Here is an 11242-nt window from a genome sequence, read left to right as displayed (position 1 = left end):
ATCACAGAAAACATTCTTTACGAGGGATTCGATTTTTTGGTACTGAAGCGGGTGGACGCGCACACGTTGTATCTCCCAATTGTTCCGCCACATGTGTAGGGGGAACCGGGGGAACTAGAGGCCGCTTACACCCGTTAAAACGGTTTTCTTATTCCGAGCGCGGAATTAATGTTTGCTTTCGCCGTTGGCGCTGATGCTCGGTTGGCCTCGTTGGTCCTTGCGATGTGGTGGCACAAATCCGCCACAAGCCGAACTAGGGGAGCCAAAGTCTTTGCCAAAGTTTAGAAGCTCTTCTTCCTTCTTGCATGCACGCGTAGTAGCAGTAGTAGTCAGTAGTCAGTGTAATCAGTTTTGGTTAGGTTATATCGCAGTACACGCGTATCTGGACTCACTCCGTTCTGCCTGTACACATAACCATATATTTTTATCATACGATACTTTGGCAGGAAGCCGTCTCCAAATATATTTTTTCCTTTCTTAAAAATTTCATTCTTAAAAAAATCGAATCAAGGATTATTTCACAATGAAGCTTTTGATAGGAGTTGTAGGATCAAGAGTTTTGCCGACTTTACGACATAGATTTACGATCGGTAGATATTTGTGCGGCTCTTCTCGTGGTTTCGATGAATCGCGAATCTCGCCGGTTTCGAAAAAACGAAACTCATTTTATTCAAGCACAAAGATTGAGGGAATTTCTAGCATTCAAATTTATAGACAAACCAGCGCTCCAATTAATGTTAGAGAATATTCTACGAAAAAGCCACCTTCTGACAAGGACCCTCCAAGGTAAGATCTTGTTATTTATTTGTTATATATTTTCATAAATAATTCATGTTTCTGTGTATTGTCTATAAAAAATATCAAGAGACTCGGTAGAGTCTCGGGATTTATCATGCTACAAATAATTTTGAACTCGATTCTAAATCAGTTTCAAAAAATCTCACAAACCTTCAGTAACAGTTCAGAATGAACTGAAATTAATATTGGAGAAAATGGGATAAAACACACATACTTCATGGCTTTTGCTAAATATTTATTATTCAAATAAAATTCATTGTATGTATCGAACTTGAAAAATGTATTCAATAATGAACCAGTTTGAAGGTCATCTTCAAACATCTTCTCATAGTTATTATTTTAAGATATATTTCAGCTTTCATGTATACTTGGAATGATTTTATCGACAAATTAAATACTCTGTTGCATCTAGAAATACTTTAAAATCATACAAGTATCACATTTGACCTTCACTCCTAATAATTTTAATTATATTCTCACAGAATTATGTTCTGTAGAGAATTGAAAACTTTTTAAGAGTGAAAAGTAAGTATAATTCAGTTTTGTCTATCAAATTTTTATCATTCAATGATATTGTATCCTTTTTATACTAACTCAATTGTATATGAAAAAAGGTATCAAAATTAGTTATTCGTTATCAGACAAATAAAATTGTTTATTTGATTAATAATGAACCAGTGGAGTAACAAGTCAACATTAAAATTTGATTGAAAATATAAAGAATTATTGATTAATACAATGAAACAGCATTATGATATTTATGTAATAGAATGTTATACATGGGAGAGTGTAAATATCTTGGTAACACTACATTTTTTTGAATATAGCGAACAAGAAATGGATTCGGCGGAAGAATATCCAGCGTCTCTACCTGCCACAGTCGTAGTGCCCGAGGTCTGGCCTCACGTTCCAGTTGTTGCAATCAATAGAAATCCTGTATTCCCACGTTTCATTAAACTTATAGAAATCACCAATCCAACATTAATTAATTTGATAAGGAGAAAGGTGAAACTTAATCAGCCTTACATAGGAATTTTCCTGAAGAAAAATGAAGAGTAAATCAGATAATCAATCTACTTTAAAAATATTCTGATCTTCGACATTACTTTCATTATTCCTAATGTGTATTACTTTTTCAAATTTATTTCAGGAATGAAGCTGAAGTTGTGCAAAACATAGACGATGTTTATTCAATTGGTACATTTGCACAAATTCACGAAGTACAAGACCTGGGTGAACGACTTAGACTTGTGATTATGGCACACAGAAGGATTAAGATAGTAGGACAAATATTGGAGGATCTTTCTCCAAAGCCGCCGCATGGTAAGCGAAGTATATATTTCTAAACCACTTACAGGATTTAAAATTGTTGATGAATATTTTCAAAAATAAATATTGAATCTAAATATACTGTCAAATTTATTTCTTTTTTACTCTCGACGAGTGTATGTGAAACGTGGGAATAGTCATAAATATAAAGTACTTTGTACAGAGATGAAACTGACGTTTCCACTACTAAATACGACAATTAACGTTCCTGTAGACGAGCCAATGAACGTCACTAAGAAGCATCGACGAGCTGCATTACGTAACAAAAAGCATGATGGGCAAATTCTGGAAGTGATTGAAACGAAAGATACCCATGATAATATTGAAGAAATGGCTGTGACTGCAGAAGAACAAAACATTGACAAAACAGCTGATAGTGTGAACACTGCTACAATGCCAACTGTAGAGGAAACAGCAACGCAGGGTTTGTTAATGGCAGAAGTCGTCAATATTACTCATGAAAAATTTAGACAAACTGAAGAAATTAAGGTAACAATTTTTTTACGTTATCGTGACAAATTTTGCTTATCATATTTCATATATTCGCATTTTTTCGCTTTCCGGTCCTCTAGAGGTTAATCTTTATGTTATATTTTTTTCATAATATTTTCAAATTGTTCAGTTTTTGTAATGAAATAAACATTAATAATTTGTGAAAAAATCAGTTACAAGTTGTTCTATTGTCAATTCAGATATCAGTAATTTCAATACAATATATTGCTGATCATTTTACATTCGGAGCCATTTTCGAATCTCTATTGCTCTTCAAAAACAGTCTAATTGAATATTTTTCCGATTGTTTATTTTATCAATACTAATTAACTTAAATTTGTATTTTCTCTAGGCTTTGACGCAAGAACTGATCAAAACGATTCGTGACATCATTAGTATGAATCCGCTCTATCGTGAGTCTCTGCAACAGATGTTGCACCAGGGTCAGCGAGTTGTGGACAATCCAGTTTATCTAAGTGATTTAGGAGCTGCGTTGACTGGTGCAGATGCACAAGAATTGCAAGAAGTGCTCGAGGAAATGGACGTCAGTTTAGAATTTGAAATTTACATAGTTCTTCAATTAGAAAAATTGTTTGTAATGCGAGATTGAATCGATACAAATATTGTTGCAGATCCTCAAACGGTTGCGTCTGTCTCTCGCACTGTTGAAAAAAGAGTACGAACTAAGTAAATTGCAACAAAAAATTGGCCGCGAGGTAGAAGAAAAAGTAAAACAGCAGCATCGCAAATATATTCTTCATGAACAGTTGAAAGTCATTAAAAAAGAATTGGGTTTGGAAAAAGACGACAAAGATGCTATTGAAGAAAAATACAGAGAGAGAATCAGAGATAAAGTCGTGCCGAAACCGGTGATGGATGTGCTAGACGAAGAACTCAATAAATTAAGTTTTTTGGAAAGTCACAGCAGCGAGTTCAAGTATGTGAAATAACACAAGCTTTCTAGCTTCGTTTGGAATCAACTAAAAAGTATAGATAACTTTGGAACGAATGATAAAAATCATTGTATGACTCTGGATTGTTGGAACATGTGGAAATTAAATTCATTAATCATATTCTCTTTATTTGTCAAGTGTGGAAATTTGTTAAACGACTTATGTCAATTTTATATTTACCACGGAATTTTTCTATTCTTGTTCTCTATATATTACTGGACATAAAAATGAAATGAGAAACATGTCTAATCTGACCAAGTTTTGATATTTTTATGTTTTGATATTTATTAGATTATAAATCCAGCTCAACGATCGTTCTCAAAATATTTTTCAAATTAAATCATTTTAGTGTTAAAAAATAGGGTTTGAAACATTTCAATGGATAATTATGTAGTTTAAGTAAAAACGTACATTTTTACGATTCTAGTGTGACGAGAAATTACCTGGATTGGTTGACCTCGATGCCTTGGGGAATAACGAGTACCGAAAATTTAAATCTTCAAGAAGCAGTAGAGGTTCTGGACAAGGATCACTACGGAATGGAGGACATAAAAAAAAGAATATTGGGTACCTGCTTACAAGCAATCGTTTAGAAAAAATTCATTCGTTCGGTTAAAAAAAGTAAGCGATAGTTTGTTTTCAAATAACTTTTGCAATTTTATCACTTTACCAGAATTCATTGCTGTGAGCCAATTGAAAGGAACAACACAGGGAAAAATTCTGTGTTTTCACGGCCCGCCAGGTGTTGGAAAAACTTCGATAGCACGATCGATAGCACGAGCTTTAAATCGTGAGTATTTCCGATTTAGCGTTGGAGGTATGACTGACGTTGCCGAAATAAAAGGACATCGAAGAACATACGTTGGCGCAATGCCTGGAAAAGTAATCCAATGTATGAAAAAAACGAAAACGGAAAATCCTCTCGTTCTTATCGACGAAGTCGATAAAATTGGAAAGTACGTAAAATTCTGTCCATTTGATAGTATATTCAGAAATTATGTTTTGCCGATAGAGTCATTTTGAGGAAATTCAATCAATCGAACAAAGTTGTTTACTCACACTTTTACTTTTAACCAAAAATCCTAAAGTTTGCAAGCTCACACTTATTTGAAAATACTATTGAAAGTTGTTAAGAGTGATTCTCAAAATAGTAGATTTTCTAGCGTTCGTGGCGAAAGCCTAAAAAATCGCTTAATGATAAACAACTAATGTTTATAAGAGGAATTTTAACATTCCAAGTTCACAAAGCCAAGCATTCTTAACAGGTGTTTAGAAACTTATTGCTGAATTTGAAAAATGGATTGGAATAAATTACAGGGGCCATCAGGGAGATCCAGCTTCAGCTTTACTGGAAATGCTTGATCCTGAGCAAAATGCGAACTTTCTAGACCATTACTTGGATGTGGCTGTAGATTTGTCAAAAGTATTGTTTATTTGTACAGCAAACGTGATAGACACGATACCAGAGCCGTTACGAGATCGTATGGAAATGATTGAAATGTCGGGTTATGTTGCGGAAGAAAAACTGGCAATAGCAAAGCAGTATTTAATTCCACAAGCAATGAAAGATAGTGGGCTCGATCAAAATCATATAATAATAGAAGACAGTGCTCTGACATCGCTCATAAAATCATATTGTCGAGAATCTGGAGTCAGAAATCTCCAGAAGCACATTGAAAAAGTGGCGAGAAAAGTAGCATTTAAAGTGGTGAAAAAAGAAGCAGAAAAGTTGGATATTACATCGGACAATTTGCACGATTTCGTCGGAAAACCAGTTTTCGCTCACGATCGAATGTACGAAATAACACCGCCAGGTGTTGTGATGGGACTCGCATGGACGGCGATGGGAGGATCGACTCTGTTCATCGAAACAACTATATCAAAACCAACGAGCGAGAAAAAGTTCGAAGGCTCTCTCGAAATAACTGGACATTTGGGCGACGTCATGAAAGAATCGACACGAATCGCGCTCACAGTTGCTAGAAATTTCGTCAACCGACTCGATCCCAGTAACACGTTTTTGTATGATTCTCATCTTCATCTTCACGTACCAGAAGGCGCTACACCTAAAGATGGACCAAGTGCTGGTTCAACGATAGCCGTGGCTCTTGTTTCCCTCGCGAAGAAACAATCGATTAGGCAAGATGTCGCTATGACTGGAGAGCTTAGCTTGACTGGGAAAATCCTCCCGGTTGGTGGAATTAAAGAGAAAACCATTGCTGTGAGTTGATCTTACTCTCGATGAATTGCTCTACTTCCTGATCTAAATAATAGTATATTTACACACCTAGGGAGGGAAAGTAAGCTATTTTAAATCGTGGGCAGAACAAGCACGCGGTTTGAGATAGTCTAATTTCACTCCTGTGGAGTGCATACTATTTTTCACAATATCAAGTCATTTTTGTTGTCGAACTTGATATTGGTCCAATTTATTTTTATTACAACATTTTTCGTTCTAGGCAAAGCGTGTGGGTGTTAAGTGCATCATTTTACCAGAAGAGAACAAGAAGGACTTTAACGATTTACCAAAATACATAACTGATGGGTTAGAAGCACATTTTGTAACAACGTTTGACGACATATATAGGATATGTTTTCTGGTTGGTTCAGAAATTCAGCAAGCTTCAGTACCATCAAGAATCCTCAATATTGGTATACCATCTGCTTCCATCAGCAAAGATATTGTAGCATAATTATTATGAAGAGAAGATTGAGAAAGCAAAGGAGAGAAGAAGAAAAAGGAAACTTTGTGTTTATTGTGGAATTTTTTGGGCTGCACAGGTCCATAGAATGTCTGAATAGACGGAAAATTTGATGTAGACATTCCCTGCTGATTATTGACATGAACAATTGACGATTTATCTCTGTGCACAATGGTTTATATTTATAATACATCAACAAGAAATAGCAGCCATTAAACGTTTTATCGATTCAGCATACATGTTCTAATCGCAAGATGCACAGTGGGAAGCTTATAAAGAGTGTAAATATGTAGATGTAACAAATTGTTTGCGTATTTTCATTTCTATTCGTAATTCATTTGATATCGTTATAATAGAAACGATATCGATTTTCGTCTGTATTAAAGTTTACACTGTTGAAGGGTGATGAGGTTCTCACGAATTTTCAAAAATAAAAAGGAACCAAAAAAAATGTTAATATTACAAAAATAAGAAAATTGAAAGAAATGGAATTAAATTGTCACCAAATTTTACAATAGGGATGAGTTAAAAAAATATGCTCTTTGATATCTTTGGAAAAGTAAAGTTGATACTTTTAATTATGCAATTATTAAGTATTCTTACTGCTTCCTTCTGTTTATTTTAACATTGTTTGCCCACAAACTCTATGAATCCAACTCCAGAATTTCCTTTCCCTGATTAAAAAATTGTTTTGAACTGCAAAATTGAAAAACTGTATTGAAAAAAGAATTTAGAAATCACGATACTTTTTATGAGAGAAAAGTCAAATATCATTTACTTAAGCTTCCCTTGAGCTTAAATCATTCATTCAAGATCATAGAAATCACACTTTGATGGATGAATTTATAAATCAAAATCCAAAAAAGATCATTCACAATTCATTTCCAAAAGTTGCATTTTACTTCAGATTATTCCAAAGGTCAACTAGGTATTTCCATTTTGCTTAACCGAATAATAAAATCACAGAGTCGCATTTGTACTTGAATTTCCATAGGGTTGTTGGTAACATAAAACCCAGGAACTCCAGCTTTTTCAAGGATGCTTTGTTGATCCGAGACTTTTTGATCAAGTTGAAGAACTAGTTTCATGTCTGTCTGTTTTAGTTGACTCTTGTGTTTATCTTGGAGGATTAATGTTGTCATGGCTTTTTCCTCGTCAGTACCGAATGCAGAGAGAGCTTCTTGGACTTCGATTTTTTGCTGATTTATCAACTGCAATCTTTGTTGGAAAAGATGCTTTTCTGTCACATGCTGAATTTCCATCAATCCTTTGACGATTTGAAAAATTGTGTCATTTAAAAGCGAATTCGCAAGGCCTGAAAGCAATTCGTATGGCAATCTCATTTGATACTTTGGTGGTAATTCTCCAGCCATGTGTTGCAGTTGTTCAACCAGAAAATACAGTTTTCTTTGAAGATCTTCCGGTGTTGGATTCGAAATTTCCATTATCAAATACTTTCGAAACTTAGCACAGAATCATTTGATAAATCACTTTTAAAAATTTTATAGTCCTGAGTATTATTAATCACAATCACAATCAATTGAATCAGTTGTTCACCGTTAAGGCTGTGCAACAGTCCACGGTAGATACTTTATGGTAGTGGGTAATACAACAAAAAAGATTACTTTTAACTGCGTCATTTGATTGTTCAGAACTCTTAAGTTCGAGTTTCAGGACAGAGAAAGAGACCCTGAACTCTTCTTTATTTTCTTTATGATTTGAGCTGAGCTCCGGTCCTCTGGTCTATACGCGCTTTGAAGCGATCTGACCATAACAACCTCTGTTTAATACTGACTCAGTTGATCAGGCGGCCCGTGCAACACTTAAAAACCACCTCTATATTCGAGGTTAGTTGTCGGTTGCTGCCAGCTAATTTTTTTGGTGGACTGTACGAAACAAAGACAGCTTACCACAGGCAGACTTCTCTCTCGGAAGTCTAGTCAGCTTTTCAAAATATAAGTAGGGTACATTTCTACTTGGACGCTGACAGCGTTCTTCTTCTTCTTCAACTTTTTGGCTAGGCTTACTTCCGTGTCGTTCGTGAGTCTAGCCTGGCCACTGGTAATAATGCAAGTGTTTTGAATTCCAACAAAACACGTATTATGGACCGGAGCCGATACACGGCATCTTACGAGAGAAGCTGTTAAATATACCCACCTTTTTTCACGAATACCAACCCCCTGCCACCAAATGCTGGCTTCACCGAGGACTTTCTTCTTGTTGCGCATGCGTAGTCCCTAGCTCGTGGCGTGAGCCGCGTCTTTGTTTCATAGCGTCCCTCATCCAACAAGTTGCTTACTGGATGCCGTGTATCGGCTCCGGTCCATAATACGTGTTTTGTTGGAATTCAAAACACTTGCATTATGAACCTCCGGCCGATATACACGGCATCTTACGAGAGACGTGTTTGTTTTCTGCTGGTGACTACGCTTTTCTCGTTCTCCCTTCCTTTTTTTTTTTTTTTTTTTATTTCAACGCTATGTGAACGAGGATACATGGAAATTATTAAAGATAAAAAGGAATGATAAGGTTTCATAATAAAATGTATGCTAACCGAACACTTCCTTGTCGTTAAGTTCTAACTTCTTACACCGCCCGGAACGTTGACGGCAAGGTCGACCCCTCCTGGCATCGAACTTCTTTGTAGTAATGCTTCCGGAAGGTCTCCACCGACCTCCAATTTCCTCTGTTGAGGATCTCCTGGATCGGGGCGTTGTCCAGCCAACCTCTTGAGGCGACGGCGGAGCGGATACTCCCCGGGGATTGCTCGATTCCTGCTTCTTTTAACGCCGACCTTACCCATCCGGCGATAGCCGTGCGAGAGACTGCTTTCACTGGGCCTGTCAGTGAGATAAATAACTCGTCGACCTCGGAACCACTTCGACGATCCTCGGACATTTTGAGTAGCGCTCGGATCATTGTGATCGGGCAAAGCCAGATATTCTCGTGCTTCGAAAGTCTCCAGCCTGATTGTCTGAAGCTTCGTCTATCCGTCTTCGACCCAAAGGCCGGCCAGAAAACCAACTCCTCTCCTAGATTTTGGAGGAAGTGCGGTGAAATCTTGAGCAGGGTTAAATCGTGAACTCGCCTGCCGGAGATCAGTAGCAGCAGCGCTGCAGTCCTTCTCGAGAGCTCGAATAAGGTCAGCCTTTCAGCCCTCGTGCTTAGCCACCGCATCAGGATCGAAGCGTCCCATATCTCTGTTCTTATTTCTCGGGGTCTTGCCACCGCAATTGCTTTTAAGATCTGCTAGACGAAAAAATTGGAAGCCAGGTTTCCCGCAGGCGTGCAGAAGGTTGCGACTGCTGACTTGTGTACTAAGATCGTACTGTATGCTAGGTGTTCTCTCAAGTGTAGGTGAGCTAGAAACCTTGCAAGATCCTGCGCTCTCGGACGTGTTGGGCTAATCCGGTGTTGACCGCACCAAGCTATCCACCTCCGAAGAGGGGCTTTGTACGTTTCTAGAGTAGACCGGCGCCAGCTCGTTGTTAGCAAGGATTTCTCCTCCTGGGACCAGTCCGTGACTACGTCCGACCACCCCCAACCTTCCACACTTGGAGATATAGTCGATCCACGTCCGGTGGCGGTTGGCCCGTCGAAGCGTCTACTAACGTCTGCTGTAAGTTTCGAATCCGAATCGGCGGTTCCTTGCTCCTCTGCTGCAAGTCCGACAGCCAGAATGTCCTCTCCCACTTGGGTGCCACGAGGAGAAATTGGCCCTTGCTGCTGTTCAGGTGCGCAAGAATTCTGGGGATGAGGCTGGGCGGCGGGAAAACCCAGGCTAGCCCGAACTCCCACGATCGACTGAACGCGTCGATAAAGTAGGCGGATCGATCGGTCGAGTCTCGCGAGACGTAACGCCTGCTTATTGCGGTTCTTTCGGAAGCGAATAGATCGATCTCTGGTTTGCCCCATCTCTCGAAGATTTCTGTCGTCGCTTGTGGCAATAAGTGCCATTCCGGGAGTGTCTTTCCTCGGGAGAGTCGGTCGGCAATGCCGTTGTACCTTCCGGGCAGATAAGCCGCCGATAATGTCACCTGCAGGTCGTCCACTAGTTCCAACAGCTGGAAAGTCAGGTCGAGTAGGCCCAGCGACTTCGTGCCTCCTTCCTTCCGGATATAAGCTACCAGCGTGCGGTTGTCCGTTTGGAGCAAAATGTGCGCCTTCTTGAGTCTGTGCGCTTGGTCGCTGATTGCGGCGTAGGCCGCGTACATCTCCTTTAAGTTGGAGTGCCAAGCCTGCTGATGCGTTTTCCAGGTCCCCGAGATGCAGACCCCGTCTAATTGGGCTCCCCAACCCGAGTCCGCAGCGTCCGTGACGAGAAAGTGCGTTATCTGATTCTCGTGAAGGGGGGACCTCGAGGTCAGCGCCCCCTGCCACCATTTCAGCTCTCCCAGCAGGTTCTCGGGAATTCGTTGTCGTTCGCGAGGTCTACCCTGTTTGAACGTGACCAAAAATCGTTGAAGGTGACGACAGTGCAATCACCCCCGGTGAATCACGAAGTTGGCGAAATTGCAGTGTCCTAGGATACGCTGAAATTGTTCGAGCGTTCCGCTTCTGTTCGTGAAGAGTGCGTGGATCAGACAGCGCATTCCCTGGATCTTTTTTTCTGGCAGGCCTATCTGATTTTTTCGTGTGTTCCACGTAACGCCCAGGAATTCCAGCTCCTGGATTGGCTCCCGGATGGTCTTCTCGTGGTTTATGTGCCAGCCGAGAGATTGTAGTAGCTCTACTGCTTCTGTGGTCTGTTGCCTCAACCTGGCTCGCTGTTGCGAGGCCAAGAGGAAATCGTCTAGATAAACAATTACCCTCATCCCCCGCGACCGAAGGAGCTCTGCGACCCAGTTCGTGATCGTCGCGAAGGTCTGAGGGGCAGATGAGAGGCCAAAGGGCAAGCTCGTCATCTGTAATAGCTCGCCGTTGTATACGACGCGCAGGAAGCGACGATGAGAAGCTGTAATCGGTACG

The 11242-nt window shown here is 39.6% G+C and overlaps 2 protein-coding genes across 3 annotated transcripts; one reads left to right on the top strand and one right to left on the bottom strand.

Annotated features, from left to right (window-relative positions):
* Nucleotides 1–305: 305 nt before the first annotated feature.
* Nucleotides 306–6860, top strand: Lon (Lon protease). 2 transcript variants are annotated; one of them, XM_043420860.1, is made up of 10 exons: nt 306–786; nt 1626–1853; nt 1949–2121; nt 2342–2616; nt 2972–3163; nt 3252–3556; nt 4000–4139; nt 4246–4528; nt 4890–5793; nt 6032–6860. In XM_043420860.1, exons 1-10 carry the CDS (start codon nt 524–526, stop codon nt 6263–6265), a joined length of 2997 nt encoding a protein of 998 aa, XP_043276795.1. In that variant the 5' UTR covers nt 306–523; the 3' UTR covers nt 6266–6860. The 2 variants fall into 2 exon arrangements, with proteins under 2 accessions (XP_043276795.1, XP_043276794.1); XM_043420859.1 differs by having other exon boundaries at nt 2291–2616.
* gdl (gonadal protein gdl) lies at nt 6430–8405 on the bottom strand. The gene has a single exon (XM_043420862.1). It carries the CDS (start codon nt 7717–7719, stop codon nt 7195–7197), a length of 525 nt encoding a protein of 174 aa, XP_043276797.1. The 5' UTR covers nt 7720–8405; the 3' UTR covers nt 6430–7194.
* Nucleotides 8406–11242: the final 2837 nt, after the last annotated feature.

Source organism: Venturia canescens, chromosome 6 (assembly GCF_019457755.1).
Source record: "Venturia canescens isolate UGA chromosome 6, ASM1945775v1, whole genome shotgun sequence".
Classification (NCBI taxonomy): Eukaryota; Metazoa; Arthropoda; class Insecta; order Hymenoptera; family Ichneumonidae; genus Venturia; species Venturia canescens.
This window is presented reverse-complemented; position numbering and strand designations above follow the sequence as displayed.